Genomic DNA, 25146 nt, shown 5'->3' on the forward strand with positions numbered 1-25146 from the left:
TAGTTTATCGGCGATCTAAGTTACGTTGTGAGTTACTAAACGTTGCGAGTCCCATAGGAATCCATTCATTAATGTGGCACTCTTGCCGTCCAGTAGCCGTCCACTAGAACGTTTGACGTCACATGCAAATCATGGATACACATCTATGGCGTGGACCGTCAAGTCGCAGAAAGCTGCTAAGGAAGTGACAATTCTGCGTCATCATTCCGCGTCAACAGGAAGAAGACAGCAGCCACCGAGTAGCTATTTACCTACAGATTGGGGTATGTCTTTAATTATTTGACACACAAATTCTCAATGAAAACACTATTGGTGAATAAAAACAGCTACCAGCTATTAAACTGTTGGCAGAAACTATACGCTACAACGTATAGGGCCTACTATGTTATGATCCTGACATTTTCGCTTCCCAGTCATTTGGCTAGCTAGCAACATGTTAGGCTATTATGCTTCTGCCGAGCAAATGACATTAAAGTGGCTGTATTCATAACGTCGTGACATCTTAATGTTCATGTTTGCAACATGAATAAAACACCGATTGACAAGACTAATATATGGGCGAATAGGCTATTTACTGTTACTAAGTGTCAGCCAATACACGGTCACTGTGTGATACACTTGAACAAAGATGCCTTGCCCTTAGACATTTTTGTATGGGGATCTCATTGAAATATGCGTAGATCTATATACAATTACGGTAATTGATGAATAGTTTTGCCTTCCCCTATGTTGTTATGGCTTTTGCTGTTCCTTTCTCTGGTCCACTTTTTCAGACAGACTGTGTGAGCTGAGACTATGTCCTCATGCGGTTTATAAGTATTATTGACATATAAATTGTAAATGTAAGTGGATGGTCAAATGTCGTTTTTATTGTAGGCCTAGCAGATGTCAGGGTCGTGCAGCCACAGCTGATGCTATTGTTATATGTTTATTATGTTTTTACTGTATTATCTTGGAAGTATATTCATTGCGAGTACATTTACCCATCACTCAACTTGATTCAAGTTATACTTTAACATGACAACCATTTCATAGAGGGCTTAAGCTTACACGTCTTGAAAATGAATTGGATCAGACATTTCTTGCCTCGGTTGTAAAGAAGGCCCATTTTAAATAGCTTCTACTACCACACTTTTTAAGACATGGGCATTAGCTGGTTGTACCACCTGGCGTCTGATACTAAGAAAACGTCATTGACCTAACTATAACTAAAAGTGTCCTGTCCTCTCTCTGACCCTCTCTTGTCAGGCTGTGTGTCAGCTGAGGCCAGGTAATGTCGTCTCCAGGTTATGGGCATTAATTGGTTGTCCCACAGCCGGTTTACATAACCCTCTCTGGTTTTACCACCTGAAGTCTGCTACTAAATCTTGAGTTTAGAGTAGAGTAGAGTAGAGTAGAGTAACTTTATTGATCCCCAGGGGGAAATTCAGGACAATATAACAGTGTCCTCTCCTCTCTCTGGTCCTCTCTTTTCAGGTAGGTTGTGTGTCAGCTGAGGCCAGGCCATGTCGTCTCCAGGTGGGCAGGGTGGAGGAGCGTTGTCCACCCGAGGTGGGGCAGGAGCTCGCAGGATGAAGTGGGCCCTGGAGCTCAGTCTCGGCAACACGCGGTAAACCCACTGTCACCCGCATGATGTCGAATAGTGATTGAGTGGGGATGTGCATGTGTATGTGTATTCAATGCACTCGCTATGCCGTAAGCCAATTTTTTTGCATGTTCTATGCATTATGTTTAACTAGTGCAGAGCCCGTTGGGCCTATTTGCCCGTGTTGTGTTTTGTAATTTAGGCCTATGTAAAAACTGGGGCTTCCCTGCGCTGTCCTAATGTGCTCCTTAAAAGACATGAAGACATGTTGTATAACTGTAATTTTTTCATGTAAGCTGTATTTTTTTGATAGATAGATAGATAGATAGATAGATAGATAGATAGATGGATACATAGATACATAGATAGATGGATACATGGATAGATAGATACATAGATACCGTAGGGCCTATATAGTTTTTTTTTTCTCATAGACCTACATAAATATTGTTGCAAATCTCTTGACTAACCACCATTAGGCACCAATATGTTTCAGTGGAATCTGAGGTGAATTTGTAGGCCTATAATAGTAGGCTATTTCCACATTTTGAAGGCACAACCTGCCTGTCTGTCTGTCTCTCTGTCTGTCTCTCTCTCGGTCTAAATTTATACTCGCTATCAAAAATCTCTAAAGGGACTCACGTTAGACTTGTAATGACATAGGCCAGCCGATTTTGGCCTACTCACAACTGATTCTAAATCCGCAGTCAATGCGGCCAGGTAGGCTATTGCTTTCTGATTGTGACCATCTCGTTTTAAAACGCCCCTTGTTGGAAAGATACACCTTGTTTAGTGCATTTGAACTCGAAATTGGCTGGTAGACTGTCTGCGAATGGAGGGAGAGGGAGAGAGCTGGTTTAGAGATTAACGAATGACATCAGTTAAAACACATGGGGTTCTTGTGTGGCACTGCCAGGTCAGGTGTTTGTAGGTTTGTGACGCAGGCGAATTGAAAAAAGAATGTTGGCTTCTGTATGTGGGTGGTTGACGTTTAAGGGCGTAACGCAAAAAAAAAAAGTTTTTCCAATTCCTGAAAAAAACTGATGGTAAAAATTGGAAAAAAAATAGAAAAAAAAATAAAGCTCATAGTGGTCTGTGAAATTTCGCCTAATTTTTTGCCATTTTTGGGAAAATGTGGCCTGCGGTGTGACATCCTTGCTGTGACATTTCTGTAAGATACAATAAAATTATTAATATTCTGCACAAACATATCCCCCATGCTCTTTGTACTATTGTTCCTTTTAACCCCCACCCCACACACTACTACTACCTTAAACTTCCAGACCACTCTCCAATAGCTGAGGTACTGACTGGTTAGGAGCCTGTCTTTAAGACCCTTGCAGCTGCCCGTTCACCAACATTGACATACATGTCACCCCACAGGATGCAATTTGTGTTACGAAATGGAACTTGTAGTTAATATTACTGTCTTGAATTTTTTTCACATTCACATATCTTAATATTATCAACTTAATATTTATGCAATCATGCCAAATGCTTCATACATTATTCAAAATGCTGTTGGTTAATTTATATATATATTATATTCCAGGTTTCATTAATGTTACAGTCACACCACAGGATATTTGACATATAAACCTTTACATAAATCTTAAAAAAATGTTTATTCTCATCTAAGACTAATATGAAACATAATGTACCACATCGTCTTTATTGACATTTGTTTTTAAGAGGAAAAATAACAGTTTTGTAGATTTTTAACTAATGTTACGAAAAAGCAAGGCGTCACGTCTCCCACCCATGTGTAGGCTATCGAGCAGATCAGTAAAAGCCAATTAATTTGTTTGACTAACATCTTCGGTATTTAATTTAATGGCCCGGACTTTACAAACTTTGTTGCAAACCGTGGTGCCCTGCATCCTCCAATTTGCAGATTATCGGGCACCGCGAGTGGTGCGGGAGTTGTGCGTATGGTAGGTACAGTGCCCTCCATTATTATTGGCACCCCTGGTTGAGATGTGTTTTTTAGCTTCCAATTATTATTATTTTTCTCTAAATAATATGGGACCTTAATGGAAAAAAAGAGAAAAATCCAACCTTCAATACAAGTGCATTTATTCAGTGGGGAAAAAATCCCACATAAAGAAATAATTATTTGACATCAAATAATGTGTGTCACAATTATTAGCACCCCTGTTGTTAATATTTTGTACAACCCCCTTTTGCCAACAAAACAGCACCTAATCTTCTCCTATAATGTTTCACAAGATGGGAAAAGACAGAAAGAGGGATCTTCAGCCATTCCTCTTTGCAGAATCTCTCTAAATCATCCAGAGACCTGGGTCCTCTCCTCTGTACTCTCCTCTTCAGCTCAGCCCACAGGTTCTCAATGGGGTTGAGGTCTGGGGACTGAGATGGCCATGGGAGGAGCTTGATTTTGTGTCTGGTTAACCATTTCTGTGTAGATTTGGCCATATGTTTAGGGTCATTGTCTTGCTGAAAGACCCAGTGACGACCCATCTTCAGCTTTTTGGCAGAGGGCAACAGATTTTGATTTAAAATGTCCTGGTATTTCAAAGCATTCATGATGCCATGCACCCTAACAAGCTTCCCAGGGCCTTTGGAAGCGAAACAGCCCCACAGCATCACTGACCCACCCCCATACTTCACAGTGGGTATGAGGTGCTTTTCAGCATGCGCATCTTTCGTGGCACGCCAGACCCACTTAGAGTGTTTGTTGCCAAAAAGCTCAATCTTGGTCTCATCTGACCAAAGCACACGGTCCCAGTTGAAGCCCCAATACCGCTGGGCGAACTCCAGACGTTTGCGTTTATGATTGTGGGTGAGGAAAGGTTTTCTCCGTGCATGCCTCCCAAACAGTTTGTTGGCGTGTAGACAGCGCCTGATGGTTGATTTGGAGACTTTGTGACCCCAGGATGCTACCATTTGTTGTAATTCTGTAACAGTGAGCTTTGGAGATATTTTGATTTCTCTTACCATCCTCCTCACTGTGCGTGGTGGCAAAATAAACTTGGGTCCTTGTCCAGGCTTGTTTACCACTGTTCCAGTTGTTTTGAACTTCTTAATTATTCCTCTCACAGTAGATATGGGCAGCTGCAGTTGAGTGGCAATCTTCTTGTAGCCTCTGCCTGACCTGGGAAGGTCGACGCACATCTGCCTCACTTGTATGCTGTGTTCTTTTGTCTTTCCCATGTTTAAGAGTGGATAAGAGAAATGGCCTCGGTGTCACGTCATAGTTATACCCCAGGGAAACAGGAAGTGATGAATTACTAATTAAATGTTCCTACATACTCTGATAAACTTTGGAAACTACTGTAGAAATGACAGAAATGCTTCAATTATATTTATTTCCTGGGAATTGTTAAGGGTGCCAATAATTGTGGAACAGGTGATTTAATGAAAAATAATTATTTTTTAGTCAGGGATTTTTTTTATTTTCCTACAATTCATTTGAGTTGAAGGCTACATTTTCCTAAAATTTTCAGTGTGACAGTATTCTTCTGCAATAAACACTGAATTTATTTTAAGGCTTTTAACACATCTCAACCAGGGGTGCCAATAATTATGGAGGGCACTGTATATCCATGACCTGGAATGCTTAAATCCAATAGGTGTTCATGTCCATAGAGGTTGATGACGAAAAAAATGTGTATAAAAAGGACGATATGGTCCAAAACATGTGTGCCTAGTAAGTGTGATTCTGATGCCCACTGTCTTTGTTGTTATGGCTGTTTCTCTGTATGCAGTCGTGACCGTCAAGGTGGCCAGGGGGATGTGATGTACCCCATCGGCTACTCGGACAAGCCTGTGCCAGACACTAGCGTCCAGGAGACCGACCGGAACCTGGTGGAGAAGGTAAGTACCTGACCTGATTTTAGGTGAAATACATTTTTTTGGGCTTAGACTTCAGGTGGAGTAATGGAATTTAATGCCCATATTAATTAATTAGTAATTGGTGGTTGATATGCTGATATGCTATGATTGTTTTTAGTAGACTATCTAAGAAGTATATTCATACCAAACAGTCAAAAAATCCATACTATAGTGGCACTGACTCTCGTTGCACCGCCCTGACGTGTGCTAGTGCTGAAACATCGCGGACCCCTTTAACAAAGACAAAAACATGCACATCTGTTTCAAAAATAAAAACAGAAAATAAAGTCTGCAGCACTGGGCTCTCGTTTCTCTTAATTTAATATGGTGACGTATCTAGCATCACAATATTAAAATCAGAGAAACAAGACTTTGGTATTGCGGACTTTATTTTCAGTTTTCAACTGCCTGACCTGAACCTTGCTGGATTGAACAGCTTTTTACTTTCTTTGAAATAAACCAATTATAATTGTGTGTAAAGTCTTGCTAATCCAGATCATTGGTACTTAGTTAAATACACTATAAAAATATTATTACATCTGATATGTTATTGCATAAAAGGAGATCTTAAGTAACTTTGAAGGTGTTGATGTTGTCACACAGTCTGATATGAGCTGGCAGTGTATTCCAGGACTGCGCTCCTCTAATGGACTCTCTCTCTCTCTCTCTCTCTCTCTCTCTCTCTCTCTCTCTCTCTCTCTCTCTCTCTCTCTCTCTCTCTCTCTCTCTCTCTCTCCCCCCCCCCCAATTGTAGAGGTGCTGGGACGTGGCCCTGGGCCCCCTGAAGCAGATCCCCATGAACCTGTTCATCATGTACATGTCGGGCAACACCATCTCCATCTTCCCCATCATGATGGTCTGCATGATGGCTTGGAGGCCCATACAGGCACTCATGGCCATCTCTGCCAGTGAGTAATTTACTTTCAAACGCTCCTAAACATATTAATTTAAAATCTCATTTAACTCTTTTAATGTCATTAACCTGTTCTATTTAGATACTTAGACTAGAGCAGTGGATGTCAACCCCCCTTTCCTCTTTTGAACTTATTAATCTTTTCTATTAGATACTTAAACGAGAGACTCGTGCAGGGCCTTCTGACTCTTTTACTACTAATCTCTTTTAAACTCTAAACGTTAGTTTAAACTCTAAACATCACACTAGACTAGAGACTAGGATTCAAGTGCTCATGTCCATCTCTGCCAGTGAGTCTTTCACAGAACGCCTTTAGACATATTAATTTGTTCTGCTGGATTAGGTGGATTTAAGTCTCATCCAGAGCAGTGTTACCAGGTGGAAAATGTTGAACTACCGTCCAAAAAAAGATCTATTTTTGAAATTATGGTACGCGAACCAAATGGTTGTTTCAAGGCAACTAAATGAACTGACTGAAGGCTCTGAAATGATCGTACACCATGTGTTTTTGAGCATTCAGAGGAAAAAATATGGTACAAATGTAATAATTGTACGTCTGGCAACACAGACCCAGGGCCTCATGTCTGTCTTTGCCAGTGAGTGACTCGTTAGGTTAGATTACTGATTAGATTAATCATAAGACGCTCATTCAAGTACTCATGTCCAGTGAGTGACAGTCAATTCACCTTTGACCTCTCTTACTGATGCTTATTTTTAGTTTGACTAGAGGTCCAGCCCAGTCCTCTTGTCCATGTCTGCAAGTGAGAACTCTCACTACAGATCCTTGTAGTATAAAGGTTTACAAAGCTTGAGAAGCAGGTGTTGATTTTTTCGTTTTAGTTTTCGTTTTTATTTGTACCACTGAGCAAAGTCACAAAATATATGGTACAGCAGATTTAATAGTCTGAGCCATGTTAACATTTCATGAGCGGCTATAAAAGTAAGATGGCATCTTGATGAAAAATAAATACTATATGTGTGGACATTCAAAACGTGCTGAGATCATTCCAATATACCGCAATGTTGCACAAACCGTAAACACATCTCGTGTGTCCACAATTTACAAAAGTCTTAAACTCTCTAAAAAAATCGAGTTTGTTCCCTGGGCATTGCTTCCGCTCCGTACCCAAAGCCCTCCGCTTCCCGAGCCCCTTCTTCACCAATCGCTATCTCCATCTTCATCTCCATCTCCATGGATACGGTTGCACATGTCAGAGTTGGCCTGGTGCAGCGGGAATTCCGATCCGGGTACCAGCTGGCTCCGGACGCGACGAGAGAGGAACTCCTTTCCCTTAGGCAGCCGCAGCCTCTCGTACCTGGTGACAGTCTCTCTGAAAGGGAAGGTGGCCTTTTCCATCTGCATGCACACGTTGAAGGGGTAGTCGGCGAACTGGACCGTGGTGATGAAGTCCAGAGACGCCTCCGTCTCGAAACTCACCTCCATCCCAGCGCTGGCTGCGGAGTCTGCGACGTCCACGGTCATGTTGCCGACCACCACCAGCGCTCCCCTGTTGTTGATGCTGGTCTTGGACTCGCGGTACCAGAGGCTGACCTCCATGCCCCCGGAGATGTCGATGGCCAGGCCTCCCTGGAACTCCGCGCTGGCTCTCAGCCCGGACTGCAGCTGGATGACCTGTAGGCAGAAGGAGGGAAAAAGATGAAGGGTGGATTTCAAACTTGCTCCTTCCGTCCTGTCCTGTTGCTTATGGCTGAAGACAGAAAGAGGCACTTAAGGAGAATGGTGTAGTGTATCGGAATACAGATTGTACACACAGGCAGGGATCTAAATGATCACCAGTCAACCGGTTAAATGCTGGTGAAATTTCAGTTTGGCTGGTAGAAAAGACCAACTTATGAGCCACTTTGGCCACTTAGTAAGATAAACAATCTAATAGACCAGTGGTTCTCAACCTTTTTTGAACAAACGCCCCCTGGACCTCATCCTAAGCCTCCCAACGCCCCCTTGGCTTCATCACAAGCCTGTTAAAACCCCCCGTAGTATTAAAAATGTAATGGACTAATGCCCCCAATGACAACAAAGCACCGCCCCCCCTCTCAACTGTATCCTTCTCAACGCCCCCCTAAGGCTCCCTAAACGGCGCCTGGGGGGCTGTACTGCCCCCGTTGAGAAACACTATACTAGACATTTTGGCTGGAGATGAAAGTTAATTTAGAGCCCTGCTCACAGGAAATGGAGGACAAGCTTTAACATTTAGGAGACAAAATATTTAAGTTTTCTGTTTATATGGAGAATGCCATCTTCGTGTTAACATCAGTGTAATACTGAAGCGATGGTGCACTTTAACCTTATTGACCTTGGTGACACAAAGAGCCACACAAGAGAAAAGGTGAATGCTTTCGGAATACTGGTACATAAAAAAAATAGAGATGTACAGGATCTAAGATCCGGTTCCGGACCCGGCAGGATAATAGGGTTTTTCACAGGATCCGGATCCGGCAGGATCTTAAGCAGTGGATCCGGTATCCGGCAGTTACCTAAAAATCAGGATCTGGTGCATCTCTAGCCTAGGTGTTTCAGTCAGTCTTTCACAACCCCAATTGCTGCATGGAGTGAAAGAACTTTTTTTTATTATTCTGGGCTTCCACATCTTTTCTACGACAGAACAGTGAAGATTGGACGGGAAAGAAGCGGGGGTGGAGAGAGTGAGACAGGGCGACAAGCTAGCAGCTACGCTTTTGAGAAACACAACCTTAAATCGAAACATGAAAATCAGAAATCACCTGAGAGTGATCTGTCAGAAGGATCAGGCCCCTCACCACACTGATGGGGTCTGCGGACACGGAGAAGATTTTGGACATGAGGTCATTGTAGCCCTTGAAGAAGGTCACAGGTCGGAGCTGGACGTCAAATAGGAGGGCGGACATGCCGGCAAACGCCTCCAGTTTCTCCTCGCCCTCGTCAGGAGTGGCTCTTATCAAAGACTCCATACCCTGGGCCTCAATAGCGACCTGTGTGTAGATGAGATCATACCCGTGACTGGATGAAGGTCACGAAAAAGCAATGAACAGTATAGCATTGAACAGAACATACTGCACTGAAATATTTCATAACGTAGAAACCTCATTGATAATTCAATTGTTTAGAGAAAAGCTGCACTCTCAAATGCAATTCTTGTATTTATTTATCATCATGTATTATTTATTTCGGTCAAAGTGTGTCAAATTGAACACTCATTGTGTTTTGTCTTAAAACTCCTACTGCAAAATGTACTCTGTGCCCAAAGCATGGTTCTACAGTCCGCAACATATGATCTACTTTATATAGGTATGAGTTACAGTGAGGAGAATAAGTATTTGATCCCTTGCTGATTTTGTTGGTTTGCCCACTAATAAAGACATGATCATTCTATAATATTAATGATAAAATGTATTCTAATATGGAGAGACAGAATATCAAAAAGAAAATCCAGAAAATAACTTTGAAGAATATATTTTAATTGATTTGTATTCCATTGAGGAAAATAAGTATTTGACCCCTCTAGTCAAAGAAGACAAAATACTTGGTGGCAAAGCCCTTGTTTTCTCATTTAGAGGTCAGACATTTCTTTCAGTAAATGACAATGTTTGTGGATATATTAGAAAGGATTTGTGTCCACTTTTCTTTGCAGATCATCTCTAAATGACTTAAGTTGTATGACTAGCTTGCCAAATGGGAGCTTCTGTTCCCTTCACAGGATTATTATAGGGTCAATGTTTGGAAACTGTCTAGGCCACTTCATGACTTTAATGTGCTTCTACTTGAGCTACTCTTTCGTTGCTTGGGCTGTATGGTATGGATTATTATCATATTGGGAGGCCAATCCATGACCCACCTTCAGTCTAGTGGTGGTGGGAAAGAGGGTGGCATGCAGCATTGTACGTTTACATGTCTCCCTCCATCCATTTCTTGACGATGTGAAGTTGTCCTGTGTCTTGGCCAGACAAACAACCTCAAAACATAATGTTACCACTTTCATTTATGATGTTGGAGAAGGTGTTGTTCTTGGGATCATAGGCAGCATTTCTCATCCTCCAAACACATTGAGTTGTGTTAATGCCAAACAGTTTGATTTTGGTGTCATCTGATTCCAGCACCTCCCAATCATATCCTTATTCAGTTTGATGTTCATTGGCAAACCTCAGGTGAGCCTGAACAGGTTCCTTCTGAAGCCATACATGCACAGCAGGATTTTAATCCGCTTTGGTATTAAGTGTTTCCAATAGTTTTCTTAGTGATTGAGGTCCCAGCTGCCTTGACATAATTTCCTAGCTCCTCCTATACAGTTTTAAGGTGCTTTATCCCCTTTTTTCTGGTAATTAAATTCCCACAAGGTCAAATCTTGTATGGAACCAGAGACAGGCCTAACATTGATGATTGATGATCATTTTGTATGTCCTAAAATTGGGAAGAAATGCACCAACAGTTTGCTCTTTAATATCCAGGAGCCCATTTCAGCCTTGTTGAGTTCTAAAATCTTGTCCCTGACATCCTTTGACAGCTTTTTGGTCTGTCCCATGTTGGCGAGTTTAGTTTGATTGATTGACTGATTCTATGGACTGATTCTGCAGATTCAATGTGTCTTTTGTGCAGGTTACTATTAACAGGTGTGTTCAATTCAGTGAACAAGTTGATTGGAAGTGCCATTTGATCTGCGGGATCAGAACTCTTAATATTTGGCAGGGGATCAAATACTTATTTCCCTCAATTAAATATAAATCAATTATTATATATTCTTTAGAGTTAATTTCTGGATTTTCTTTTTGATATTCTGTCTCTCCATATTAGAATACACATTATCATTAACATTAAAGACTGATCATGTCTTTATTAGTGGGCAAACCAACAAAATCAGCAAGGGATCAAATACTTATTCTCCTCACTGTATATACATACCGTAATGTAATGCTATTGGTCTATTGACACTATCCTGAAAGAGTGCAGTACCTGAAGGCCATGGAGGAGGGCGCTGTTGCTCAGGGCAAAGATATTCATGTTGCTCCTCCTCAGGATTCCGGAACCGGAATACAGGATGTCCAGACTGTAGGTGGACGTGACATCGGAGGTCCTTGCCGTGTAGCCAGAATAAGAAGACGACGACCCCATCTTGGCAAATCGGTCGTAGTTGTGAGAAATCATGTCCCTCATGACCTGACGAACGATGCCGCTGGCAGGCATTTCAAAGCGGAGGATGTCCTCGACCTTCATGACCATGTACTTATTCATTTCTCGTGGGAGGTGACCAATAGACAGCAAGAGGTTCTGGACTTCCACGTATGTTGGCTTACTGCCAAGGATGACGTCGGCCGCAGCCACCCTGATGTTCTTCTCGTAAATCCGCCGGTTCTGGTGGTAGACGCGGCTGAGGGCAAGCTTGACCTCTTTGGATATTAGGGCAGTGTCGTATCTTTGCAAGGCGGTGATGGCAATGGTGCTAAAGGCTCCCTTTGCAGACTCTGCGTATCTGGTCAGCAGTGGGATGGCCTCGGGTAGCACAGCGTTTTTCAGGGCCAGCAGGTACACCTGGACCTCAGCCTCCTGCCGAGCGCGCTCTACACCGTCCAGGAGCATCTTCTTCACACGTTCTACGGTCTAAAAAACAAACAAACAAAAAAACCCAACCATGCCATCAATCACAGGAGACAGGAGTCTTAACTAAATAGCTCAAAACGGTAAACAAAAGGTGAATTCTTTATTCCACATCAGGCATGGAAGTGCGCTATGTAATATTTTAGTAGTTTATTTTAAGAATGTATGCTGTCCATTCACAAATGTTAACTTTCTCATTAATATTTACCACCACCATCAAGTTCTAAGTATTCATTGTGACCGGTACAATTGCACTTTTCATAGATGAAAAGGTCTGTCTTCTCTGTTGTCCATGAATTTCAAGAAATAGTCATTTTTAGCTAGTCATATTAGTGAAAATGAGTGAATAAGTAAACATTAATGAAAAGATCGAATTTGGGAATAAGTAGCACAGGTACAATGAGCAGCATAGTTGCAAAACGTACTCTGACCACCATCCTACAGAGTGCACCTTTAAACATAACTGTAAACAAAAGGTACATTCTGCAATCCTGACATTTTGTGACATGTGAGTGTTTGACATGTAAATCTCTCGCATTACATGCAAGTCTATGCTTTGTGATTTATGAAGGAAGAACGCAGGAGACAACCAAACAGAAACTGAGGAAACGGTATCCAACAAGAGAATCCACCAAATATATCTCCGACAGAGATATTATATATTAATATATATTATATGAATATTTTTGTTTTACTAATTTCATATTTTAAATTAAAAAATAGCCTTGAAACTTACCGGTAGTTCACATCCTCCTTTCAGACAAAGCTTTCTGACCAAAGCGCCCATAATGATCACCACAGACTCCTTGATGTCAGTGCTGCCGATCTTCCCATTTGAAATATCCAGAAGAGACTGTAGCATCTTCTCATTTGGGTGAGAGGCAAAGCCACAAGCATACAGGAAACGCTCCTGAAGAACCAGTCCTTCTTTCTTGGAGAAGTCCAGAAATTCCAAGATGGCCTCCAGAGACGCTGGCGTTTGAGCAGATGTAACTGCATCCACTAGCTGAGGCCTGGATGAGGATAGAGGTCAGAGGTCAGAGATCTCGTCAGACTTGTTAATGTCTCCACATGTTACTGAACATGCAAAAGAATCGAGATTACTTTTCTTAGTGCCCTATGTGTAGACTTGACAGGACAAACATTAAAGTGTAGGACAAGAGGACATTAAGTAATGTAAGCTATTAAAACTATTATGACTTTTATTAACCACAAGTTTAAATAGCACAATGAAAATAACACGTGAGCCGAAAAGAACTAACACTTTTTAGAGGCCACAGGGTCAAGAAGTCAATGGTAGCAGTGATTGCCGCACTCAACTCCTAACATAAAAAAAAAAAACTTTGAGCATGGGTCAACTTAAAGGGACACTCCACCCATTTGCATTAGGCCTTCCATTGCTAGACACCCAGTCATACTTGTGAATGGTCGTGCAACATTCTCTCAATTCCCCGAGACAGGAGAAATACGTATTCACCTCTTAACACTTTCTCCTACAATGATGTAAAAATTGTCATTTTGCATCTTTGTAGGAGGAAGTGTTAGAGAGGTGGATTTCTGATGAGATTACAAGCCTTTTTCCCACCCTTTCAACCCCGCCCATAGGGGGTTGGACCTAATGCGCTGACAGACCTATCACAGATCAGTGTGCCAGTGCTTTTGACATCACTGGCATTGAGGCTCCATTAAGGCACTGGCAGAGCTGCCTGGGTGTGGCCTGTGGAACTTGAGTATTGCAATGCATTATGGGATTGTTGTCACATCCACAAGCACTTAAAAAGTCATTCTCTGTCTTTTCTCGGCCAAGAAGGCACCAAATTAGAATTTTATGCTACAATTCTACTACATATATGACCCACTTTCAATACATATTCATGTCTCCACCGGTGGAATGTCCCTTTAAAGTGGGGAAAATCACACTCGGAAACTCAATCTCACTCATGATGGCTGTGGACATGGTGGCTGAATAAATAACAATGGGTCATTCCACGCCAAATCAACAGGAGCCCGCGCACATAGGTCTCAAAAAATTCTGAAAATATTACCAAGTGTACCCATGGTACTTAAGAGAAACACTGTAAATTTATTTGAATGTAAGATGTCTACTCTCCGTGTTACAGCCAATTTTACTGGGGGAGGGGGGGTGCCCATTTTGTTCACACTCTTTTTTTTGTCGAAGTTCACAAGCCCATTGCTCAATAACTAAACCATGTAGGAAGCTCAAATTTGGCATGCTGGTACATAGATAGGAATAGTTTGTTGCAAAACAGTTTTGGTCTGTATGATCCTGCATCGTCATAGCATTCAATCAAAGATGATACAAATTGTACTGGAGTTTTGGCTGTGCTCTGTTTCGGCCTCAAAGTACCATGGGTACACTCAGTAATATTTTCAGAATTTTTTGAGACCTAAGTGCGCGGGCTCCTGTTGATTTGGCGTGGAATGACCCCAATCAGACTGAGCTTGTGCAAGTGCGATTTTCTGCACTTCAAGGGGTCAACAATGGCTCAAACTTACAGGGATGTCTTGCTGCAGTTGGCCAACACCTTCAGGATGTCTGCAGTGCTGGCTTTCCTCAGGCTTTGGATGAGGGTGATGAAGCTGCGAGGGGCAGTGGCTTTAGACAAATTCCCTGGCTCCAGATCCCTCTTCACATTCCGCCAAACATCCATCAGCTACGAACAAAAGTTTGTGTGTGTTTGGGGGGGGGGGGGACAGGTTCAAAAATGAGAAAAAAAAATATCTGACTAAGGCACTCTAAATGAAAATGTCCTACATGGACATAGGCACTCCAACTAGGGGGAAAACATTAAACAATATTGTAAAAAAAATGCATAATTAAAAATAATTAAATAATTTAATAAAACATAAGCAAAGTAAAAGTAAAATTAAAGTGTACCTATCAAGGCTTTTTAGGCTATTTTCTCTGCTTTAATTTCATCAGCTACAAACATATATATATATATAAAACAATGATATAACAATTGTTTCAAGAAAGTAGAGCAAAAAAGGCATGTCCTGAAGAAGGCCCAAGGCGCTATGCATGGTTAATTTTAGTCCTCTGTCCCCAAGTCATTATTAGCAAAGACTTTTTTAACTTTATGGAATGCCTTGATCAAGAACAGTTTCTTTTCACCTAACTTTGGAAAGCATAAAACAATGTGCAAAGCACAAACGTAAAATTATATATACATATATAATAAAATAAATATATTGCTTTTTAAGCTGTATTTTATCTGGAATACTTACCTTAGGACATTTTGTGCAGCTGCTCTTGACTTTCTGGGCCACGATGCCTACTGAAATCAAATTCCTGTCCATTGATTTCACAACTCCTGCTGCATCCTTCCCAGCCAGCTCCTCTGGTCCAGCCTCGGTAGTGTCAAGTGTCAGTGTTTGCCTGAAATGGTGTTTGGGATGCAAAATGTTATCAGCTATTTAAAAAGAAATCTCAGTCAATAGTTTATACACGTGAAGAGTGAATCTCTGACATTGTGGGTTACACAAGATTCGATAATACTTAATTTACTGTTTGCACAAATAATTGTCTTGCATTTCACTTCTCCACAATCCACGTATGAAGACATTAAAAACTCCTAAAAAAATAGCACAGATGACAGGAAAACATGCTCCTCACCTGGACATAATGCGTGCGGACATGGAATGGCGAACGTTGACAGACAGGGTGTGCGTCTCTTCAGCCAAGGCTGACTTGATGAAGTTATTCTCCAGAGTAATGGAGGTGACTGAGCTTGACTGACTGGTAACGCCCAGCACCGGACTGTGAGTGGTGAAGCCGCCAGTCTCTGTGGTTTTGCAGGTGTACAGGTTTTTAATTCGGGTCACCTGATTCCCCTTCGTAACCTTGTAGTCAACGACACACTTGCCGGAAACGTCAGCCTCAAGCATCATTCCGCCCCTAAGCTGCACCATGAGCATGCTGGCTAGACCTCTCTTCAGATTCCTGATGGTCGTAGGCTCTCCCTTGGTGGAGAAGAGACTCCTCACCTTCCCCATCTTCCAGTACACCATAAACGGGGTCTGCAGTGCTGCCAGTTTTGTCTGTCCAAGAACACTCTCAGCAGAGGCGCCTTTAAAAATGTTGCGTTTGTAGGAGCGTTGCGAAACTCCATTCGCGATGTGTACGTTTGAGATGGCCGCCTGTAGAAGCTGTTCATCTTCATTGTCGGGGTTCCTCCACACCAGGTTGATGTCTACGGAGCTGGAGATGTTGAGGCCTGTGGCACCGAGACGCGAGCCTTGAGCGCGGTCCAGGTGGAAGGCGGTGGTGTAGTTGAAGCAATACAGCTTGCGGTTGTCCAGGCGAGGGCCTGGCGCTGGGGCTGCTGAGGCTGCTGGGGCTGGGGAGGTGCCATCTGCTAAAGCAAGGAAGGATAGCGAGAGGAACAGGAGACTAGCAACCATGCGGTACAGTTGCATGGTTTAGATTTTACAAAATAGCCCAAGTACTCAGACGGTGTAGCCCGGACGCAGGTGCCCAACTTGAAGACAGAAGAAAACCGCAAAACGTAAATGTAATTAAAAAAATGTAATTAAAAAAAAAAAAAAAAAACGTTTAAAAATTAAAATAAACCTCTAAAGACTGCTTCAATTCTATTGACCCTGAATTCCACCACTAGTCATTCACTGGCCCCTTGCTGAGTTTCGATACTCTCTTAAAAGTCAAGTGTGGTGAGGGAGATAAGCTCCCTCCTTCTTATAAGGACCAACCGCAACATTTCACACATTCACTGATCAAATCAATCAATCTACCAACCCATTATTTCTTGATTAACGAGCTTTTTCTTTAGATTCTGTCATGTAGAATTTTTGCTCGCAAAAATGTCCTGCCTGACATGAACATGAGCTGCTTTTTTGCCACAGTGGTGACGCCTGTTTTCATGCTAGAATCTAGCAGCTAGATGCTTTAAGGCCCAGTGTGTAATTTTTGTAGTTTATTTCCAAAATGTATGCTGAACAGAAATGAGGCACACACAAGGATCGTGTCGACAAATGTCCTGTATATGTATAATAGACAACTTTCGTTACTTTTTAGCTGCAGTATACTGTAGGTACAATTCCTGCCACTTCTCTACGCAGAGAAGCTCATGACAAAGTTATGAGAATCATGTGACTCAAACTGATGATGATTGAGACGAAGGTCATCAATAATCATTAGTAAAAGAGTTACTTCCCCTCTGACCACCAAATGGCTGGCCCAGGGTCCCTGCCATGTTGTTCTCAGCCCTCCTCCTTTAGGAGGCACCGTGACCAAAGCCCCGCCTCACAATCACCTGGGCAACACCTAAGTGTTTCCCAAGGGTCCTTTGTTCCTCACTCTAGTTTTGGCTGCTGGTCGGGCGAGACGTATAGAGTAACTTGCGCAACATTTGGACAAAAGTATTGTTTGATATCTGGCCGAATAACAAACATAGACTGCTGAGTTCATCTTACACACACTTTGCAAAGAATTCCTCACTTCAAGTCTAAGATCTTGCCTGGTCACATCTTAAGACTTTCATCCGGACACTGTGAACTAAAGGCGAGTTCACTGCGAGAAATATCCACGCACGCCTCCGTGGAACAAACTTCTTGCATTTGGGATTCAACCGAAGAATCTCGAAGCCGCAACAACAAAGACTTTTGCAGCCCCAAACTCTCGAGGACGAGAGAAACGTGGACTGCAATCCCCATTTCCAGACGGACGTACCGCGCCTTTGGAAACTGGACCCTCCTCTTCATCTCACACAGTAGGCACTGGGCATAGCTTATGTACTGAGATAGATGTGTTTTGAACTATGACTTGAGTTATTTTTCATGTGCACATGTTTATTTGCATTTCTCCTGCTTCTTTGTCTATCCTTCCTCTTAGCTTAGGTTCCCCTCTGCTAACCCATTCTGTATTACTGGCTACTAAGCCTAGCGACCCCGCTTGTGTCGTTCGCACGGAATAGTTCAAGTATTGATTTAACCATCAATATTCTGAACTCTCCGAGGACCGTCATAGCGCGGCCGTTTCGCCGACTAGTCCATAAATACACACGCTGCGCCTTTGGTTGTAACTGGCCATAGAAAGCCCTAGGTTAGCAACGCAACGCTAACCATTTGTTTACACAGCAGAGACGTGCGGTCAGGGTAGGCAGGGTAGGCAGTGCCTACCCTGGGATAAATGTCTTAAAAATAAAAACTAACACGTGTTTAAAAAAATATTCTTCAGAGTTCACATAGGCCTACACAACAATAACATTGATTCAGCATAAATTATGAGCTGTTTAAAGTACAGTATACACAGGACAACGATCAAAAACCTAAGTAATCGCACGAAGCAAAGCGCTCAGGCTTGGGCAGGTTGCCGTGGCAACGCGCAGTCCCGGCTGGTAGCAGAGACAGGCTGAAAGCAGAGCTTTCGAATGCCAGCCAGGCAGCCCGGTAAGGCAGCTTTTCCTCTGCCTACCCTGCCTTCAATGCTGTCAATGTACAAGTTTGCGCATGCGTATTAAGTTGTCACATAGCTTGTCAATGGGACTAAAAGCAGAGCCTTTACTCTGTGGCGGGAGTATGTGAGCCAATCACAGCGCCCAAAATGAAAAATTGTTACAATTCAGGTAGTAGCCAATTTCTGCCCTACAGGCAGCTATGATAGCAACAACTAGCAAGGCAAGGCTTGTTCAAATCTCTAGCCGTATCGGAAAGAAAACATGGCAGTCTTTGGCTTTTTGTCTTTATTTTTTTTTTAAAAATGCCGAGAAGTAGCAAGAAAGACGGTTAAAGTGACAGACAGCTGAGCCGTTTGCAATCGCTGCATTGTGGAAATATTCAACATCAGATGGGTAGCAGCTTCAAGTAGTTTGCACTGGGACAAAATGTCTTCATCATGTCAACCACCCCGGGCTTTTAATGGAACTAGCTTGCATGAAAAACACAGCCTACTTGTGATTCTGCTTTAAGGTAAGATTCATCTAATTATTATGCTGCGGTAGCCTTTTAACATGAACATGCTCAAGTTTGTTCGTGGTGCCTTTTGTTGTCACCGTTTGTCAGGGTGTTGACATTGAAGATTGGTTGTGCGGTGGTGGACATGAATAGACCGTGTGTGTGTTATTATCGACGCGAGATTGTTTTTTTGAGCGTACGACATGACTCCATTTCCCTAATTTATTATGATGATGACTACGCAATGCGTGAGTTGTGTGGAGCCTGTTAGCAAGTGCAGCTGCGTTCTTTTGAAGTGCGCGGTGTGTGCGAGTTGAGATCAACGTGGAACAGGACGATTGACTGGGGATGGTTTCTCGGAGTGCTTCCGCACTCACAAATTGACTTTATTTGAAACACCTTGCACAACCGTAGCTGAAGTGTTTGAGAATACTATCACGCACAAGGATGAGTCTCAGAAGTGGTTTCGTTGGTTTACTCGATACTGTCTGAATGCACGGGTCATGTTTGCAAGCAACCCGCCCCCTTGCCTACTTTCCTTCTTGTCTGTGAGTGTTTGATTATCAGCACAAAACGCGGCAGTGAGGCAGGAGCTGTTACCTAGGTTGGTTTATTGCTAAATGTAAATCGTTTCCCCCTCACATGCTATGGTGTGATTCACAGTTGGTGAACTAGACATTTTATCTTCAAAAGTAGGCTACACTGTGCCACCCTCCATCCATGTGAAACGCCCTGGCATTTGCAACAGAATAAACAGAAGAGCAACAAAATCAACTGCTAAAGCCAAAAGTTAAAGCTTTTCCCCCAAAATGTTGTAGCTTTCTAAATTATTATTGTAAAATGTAGGCCTACAGGTCCTTAAAGGTGTACAAAGTATGGGTCCTGGAGCTAATTTGGCAATTTGGCAAAACAAATAATTGTAGCTGGCCTTTTCAAGAAATTGAAATTATGTTTTCACTTATTGTTTCAGATTTAGGTCTACTGACAATGTCCAAATGTCTAAATAGTGTAGCCTATTTACTTATTTAGTTATTAGAGCTGTGGTGGTTAAGCACTGATGGCATCTTATAGCCTACTTTATATTTACAGTATTTAGAGAAACATAGGCCTACTAATTTGTTGCACATTAAAGAAAATATCAGCATGTTTATGTGAATAGGCCTATTTGCCTATTCAAACCATACCTTGTGGCATAAGGCCCCCCTCTCTCTCTCTCACACACACACACACACACACACACACACACACACACACACACACACACACACACACACATTTGTAAAAGTTTTTAGCTGATAGTGACTCTCCAGATTTGGTTAAAATGCAGGAAATTGCATCTAAGAAATACATTTTTTTCTGGGGGAGGACCGAACCCACCGTTAATATATATATATATAAATAGATATATATTCTATATTTACTGCCTACCCTACCATACCCTTCACTGCACGTCACTGTTACACAGACACGCATAGCCACTAGAGTTCCATCTCTCTTTCCCTTCTCTCTCCCTCTCTCTCTCGTTCTTTCACTCTCTCCCTTTCGAAATACTTGATTCTCAGAACCCTCCGAGCAGTCGGTACTCTTTTATACACTTTGAGTGCATAATCTGTAGTAAACCATTCTCTGAATAGCCAACTCTGCTCGGAGCGCTCTGCAAGTTAGCCATTAGCCAAGTTGGACTTGCAGCGCCTACACAAGCACGCTGAAACCCCACTTCCTGTAGTTTTACAACTCGTAATGGCTGCGTAGACGGCAACGTCTCCCACTTGTTATTTCTTTTATTTCGTTTTCTTTCTCTCCCTGTTCTGCTCGGACTTGTTATCGTTAATTCCAGAACCCTTTGATACATTCGCGCGTCCACTAAGGGACTTGAAGCGCCTGAAACCACACGGTTTACTTGTTACATAGCTGCTAGCTATCCCTATTGTTCCCGGTTCTGATGCTAACGTTAACCTAGCCGAGAGGACGCCATTGTTGCCCAGCAACAGACCCACACATAGTAATCAGTGCGAGTTCCTCCCACTGAGCACTACTCTCTCATCCCCTTTCATTTCTCTCTCTATTCCACTCGGAATTGTGTGCATTTATTACAGAAACCCAGACATTGTTGTGGACCCTTTGGGCCCTGCCTAATCGACATTAGGCCTTTGTTAAGCAGCTACTTATCAGTAGCCTTTCCATTGTCTATGCTTTCTGTAGCTAATGCTAGCTTAGCCAACCACACACACGTGGTAGCCTAGCAACCAGACCCCTGCTACACACACACACACACACACAGGCTGAAAGCCTGTTCCCCTTTTCTTTCTTTACCCCTCTTTTATTTTCTTTCTTGTTTTATATTATTGTGCCTTATTTTTGTTATTATTCCATTTAACCGACTTTGAATGTAATGCATTTTATTAGATTACCTAGTAGTTAATAAAAGTAAATCATTTGATTGCATTTTGTTGTCCTTGTTACTTTGTACACCCAACCAACCTATTATTAGAACTTTGCCTTCAGATCAACTTTTGTGCTTGTGTACCCCAGCTGATCACAGAGAATAGGCCTTACTGTTCACTGTGAGCCGCTGAGTAACCCCAGTACAAAACTTATTATTAATTCTGTGTTTAGCAATTTATTGTTGAATATTGTGATTGATAATCCAAGGATTTTATGAGACGGTCCTTGGCCAAGGATTTTATGAGACGGTCCTTAAATTACATTTTAATTAATTTGACCTTTTAATTAATTTGACCTGAGATTTTACCTTCAATTCCTGGTATAGCCGCATGAGGAGTAAATCCACACGCAGCTTCCCATACATTAACGCAACTCAATTACATTACGTGGTGCGTACCGTGTGAGAATTCCGATTCTCACGCGACTACCCCTACAATACACTTTTCTAAGATGTATGCTGTACATTTACAAGTTTGATCTGTTTTTCATTAGTATTGGTCTGGGTTGACCAAAATAGGTTTTGCAGTCAAGATGTCTATGATCTCGCTAGTAATTCAAAATGGTGGATGTACATGGAGAAGATGTTTTTGTGGATGAAACTCAAAAATGTCCAAGCCATAATGAACATTTAGAAATGGATGGTGGTAGTAAATGAAAAAGATTCAATTTGCGACTGGGTGGCATAAATTATGAAAATAAGATCAAAATGTAGACTACTTTTAATTTTACATTACAATCACTGGAACCCAAGCTATGACGGTAACAACTGAATAAAGCACAGGGTGTAAGGCTACTGTATTTTTGTAATTTTATAATTCAAATAAATAAATAAATAAAAAGGGCATGTTGTATCACAGTGACTTCATCAGATTGTGTTGCTGATTAATGGTGATGGTGCAGCCGTTAAGGGCAATGGGATTTAGTAAAAGATGGGCAGTTTGGAGGTAGGAATTTCTCTGTCTTCATCTCTGTCTCCATTTTTCTATCACAATCCCAAGTTTTCTAAGAGCATTAAATACTATCTTGAGAGAACCTTTTAACTTTTTCATTTAAAATGGCTTACAAACTGAAATATAAATATATATATTTTTAGATCACATTTTATTTCATTAAAAGCTCAACATCCTTGTTCGATCTTGATTATATTATCTTCATTTCGATTTGAATATTTAACTCATCTCTCTCTCTCTCTCTCTCTCTCTCTCTCTCTCTCTCTCTCTCTCTCTCTCTCTCTCTCTCTCTATCTCTCTCTCTCATAGCCTTTAAACTGCTGGAGAGTTCTAGCCAGCAGTGGCTGCAGGGTCTCACCTACCTTGTGGGAAACCTCCTTGGCGCTGCATTGGCTATCTACAAGTGTCAATCAATGGGCCTCTTGCCAACACACTCATCTGATTGGCTAGCCTTCATAGAACCTCCCCAGGTAAGTAATGTTGTGTTGCACAGGGATTGGACAAAATAATGGAAACACCTGTCATTTTATAGTGGGAAGCTTCCTCTTGCGTCCACAGTTAATCCTGTGGGATATGGTTCATCCTTGTTTGTGGTATGCAGACATTACCCTGGATACTGTGCCTCTTAATACATCACAAAGACTTCTTGTCTCAGTGAAAGATGCAACAGTTACACGCGCACCAAGAATTTCTCCTTTTTGAACTCTGATATGTCACCCATAATGTTGTGTGCATGGCAAATTTTTGAGCAAAACTGCTCTTACCCTGCTAATTGAATCTTCACACTTCACATTACTGGTGCAATGTGGCCAACAGGCTGGTCCACTTGAGCCATTAAACTTTCCACTCTAAAATTACAGGTGTTTCCATTATTTTGCCTAACCCCTCTATGTATGTATTATTGTGTATGTATGTATGTATGTATGTATGCATGTATGTATTTTTTTGTCATTATGTTGTTTATTGGGAAACTTGCATTGGACTTACCTGCCCTCTAATCACGTTTTTGTTTTTTCTCTCTCTCTCTCTCTCTCTCTCTCTCTCTCTCTCTCTCTCTCTCTCTCTCTCTCTCTCTGATAGCGACTGGAAATTATGGGAGGAGGAATGGTGTTATGAAGATGGATGACGATTTTACATACATCCACTTATTAGATATTTGCGCAAACACGTGAGCGCACACACACACACACACACACACACACACCTGCAGTACATTTGAAAACTATTGAAATAATTATGCTAATGCTTTTCTGCTATATGTTATAATTATGCTAATGCTTTTCTGCTATATAATTTATATTTTTCACCTGTGTCTACTTTACATCCCTTATGTGTTCTTGAATATTTCTCTGATTGCCGATGTCATATAAAGAGGCTTGTACTGTTTTCACAAAAAAAATGTTCCTCGTGCCTTATTTTTCATCCACGTGTCAAGCATTTCATAATTGTTACTGTCAGCACTTTTAATTGCATTGCAACAGTTAGCTTTATCTTAAAATTCACATCCTGTCTTTTTAAAGAGTTATCAGCCAACGAGTTAAAGGACCAGTTTGGTCAATTTCAACATGCAGTTGTAATGCTCACACTACCCTGGACTTGTCAGTACCTGAGGTTTTTTTTTCTTCTTCTTCAGCCTTTTCCGAGATCTTGGTCATTGTAATGGGGGCAGCTCTTTGTTTACATTTCATAAAAACATTTTTATTTATTCCCAAAAACATCCGAAAGGTTATACAACATCAGCAGACAACTAGCAAGCAGCAGTACCTTATGGGAAAATATTTGGAGTAGGCCTATGTTAATAGTAAAAAAAATGTAAACAAAAGCTGCCCCCATTAGAATAGCTCATATCTCGGAAAGGGCTTAGCCGAAAAATGTGGCATCACCGGGTACTGACAAGTCGAGGGTAGCATGAGCAATACAACAGCATATTGAAATTGACTGAACTGGTCCTTTAAGGCTGTGTTCCTCGGCTAACCAAGTAATGTGATTTCCCATTGGCAACCTACTAAGTTGATAACTGGTTATCAACTGTGCTTTCGAGAAACGGGGCCCAGAATGGTTTGGTGTGGGGTTTTTTTATCGTTACTGTCCAACAGAGGGCAGCAACTATGTGCTATGCACTCAGAGATGTCATAATGCTCATGTGCAGATATATACGACGTTGACACTTAAGTTACCTAAATAAAAAGAAACCAGGGGAGTAATCCTAGACCATGGTTAAGTGATAAACCTTGCTGCATGATGTGGTAAAGCTAGGGTGACCAGACGTCCTCTTTTCCCCGGACATGTACTACTTTTGAGACCTAAAAAAATGTCCGGGGGGAATTTCAGAAATGTCTGGGATTTTGTTGGACTGCCTGAAATATAGACCTAATTCATCTGCATTGTAATTTTCACTCCGTTCCATTTGACTCCACTCCAGATTTCTCTCTACCGTTCGCAAATTAGTCACGCCCTTCTCATCAAATCTAACCACTTCGCACCTTGTGTCCGAAAGAAGTAGGGGACTAGGCAGTGCGCCCCGTGTTTACAAGCGAAAGCGCATCTGTCGGTTCTACGGACTGCTATGCCGATAGAAACGCAAATGCACGATCGCGGTGGAGTTGAAAAAAAATCTCGCGTGTGAAGCCAGGTTTGAAGGTAATCTAACACAGGAGTAAGCCTAGTAACACCACCAAATCCATAATTTAGGAAGGTACAAGTTTTGTTACACCTTGTCACAAGACTTAGCCTAAAAATTATTTCATGATCTGATATTTCCAAGTTATTTGTAAAAGCAATTTCTCGGAGCTAGAAGGACTCATTCCTCAGTTAAGAAATTAAGCTTCTTCTTCATCAGCTTCTTCTGTCTATTGCCTTTGCAGAACTTGATTACGCT

General features: G+C 41.8%; 3 protein-coding genes across 4 annotated transcripts; 1 reads left to right on the forward strand and 2 right to left on the reverse strand.

The window, feature by feature from the left end:
* The first annotated feature begins 150 nt into the window (after positions 1–150).
* emc4 (ER membrane protein complex subunit 4) lies at positions 151–23661 on the forward strand. Of its 2 annotated transcripts, none has more exons than XM_063186319.1 (6): positions 151–263; positions 1477–1609; positions 5314–5422; positions 6195–6348; positions 22578–22738; positions 23349–23661. In XM_063186319.1, the coding sequence occupies exons 2-6, from the start codon at positions 1506–1508 to the stop codon at positions 23382–23384; spliced, it is 564 nt and encodes a 187-aa protein (XP_063042389.1). In that variant the 5' UTR covers positions 151–263; positions 1477–1505; the 3' UTR covers positions 23385–23661. The 2 variants fall into 2 exon arrangements, with proteins under 2 accessions (XP_063042389.1, XP_063042390.1); XM_063186320.1 differs by having other exon boundaries at positions 165–263; positions 1481–1609.
* Positions 7196–15410, reverse strand: LOC134437595 (microsomal triglyceride transfer protein-like). The gene is made up of 6 exons (XM_063187073.1): positions 15190–15410; positions 14458–14615; positions 12677–12953; positions 11299–11943; positions 9096–9323; positions 7196–7986 (listed from the first exon to the last, which is right to left on the reverse strand). The coding sequence occupies exons 1-6, from the start codon at positions 15259–15261 to the stop codon at positions 7510–7512; spliced, it is 1857 nt and encodes a 618-aa protein (XP_063043143.1). The 5' UTR covers positions 15262–15410; the 3' UTR covers positions 7196–7509.
* On the reverse strand, positions 15530–16044 carry LOC134437596 (microsomal triglyceride transfer protein-like). Its single transcript, XM_063187074.1, has one exon. It carries the CDS (start codon positions 15970–15972, stop codon positions 15574–15576), a length of 399 nt encoding a protein of 132 aa, XP_063043144.1. The 5' UTR covers positions 15973–16044; the 3' UTR covers positions 15530–15573.
* Positions 23662–25146: the final 1485 nt, after the last annotated feature.

Source organism: Engraulis encrasicolus, chromosome 21 (assembly GCF_034702125.1).
Source record: "Engraulis encrasicolus isolate BLACKSEA-1 chromosome 21, IST_EnEncr_1.0, whole genome shotgun sequence".
Taxonomy (NCBI): domain Eukaryota; kingdom Metazoa; phylum Chordata; class Actinopteri; order Clupeiformes; family Engraulidae; genus Engraulis; species Engraulis encrasicolus.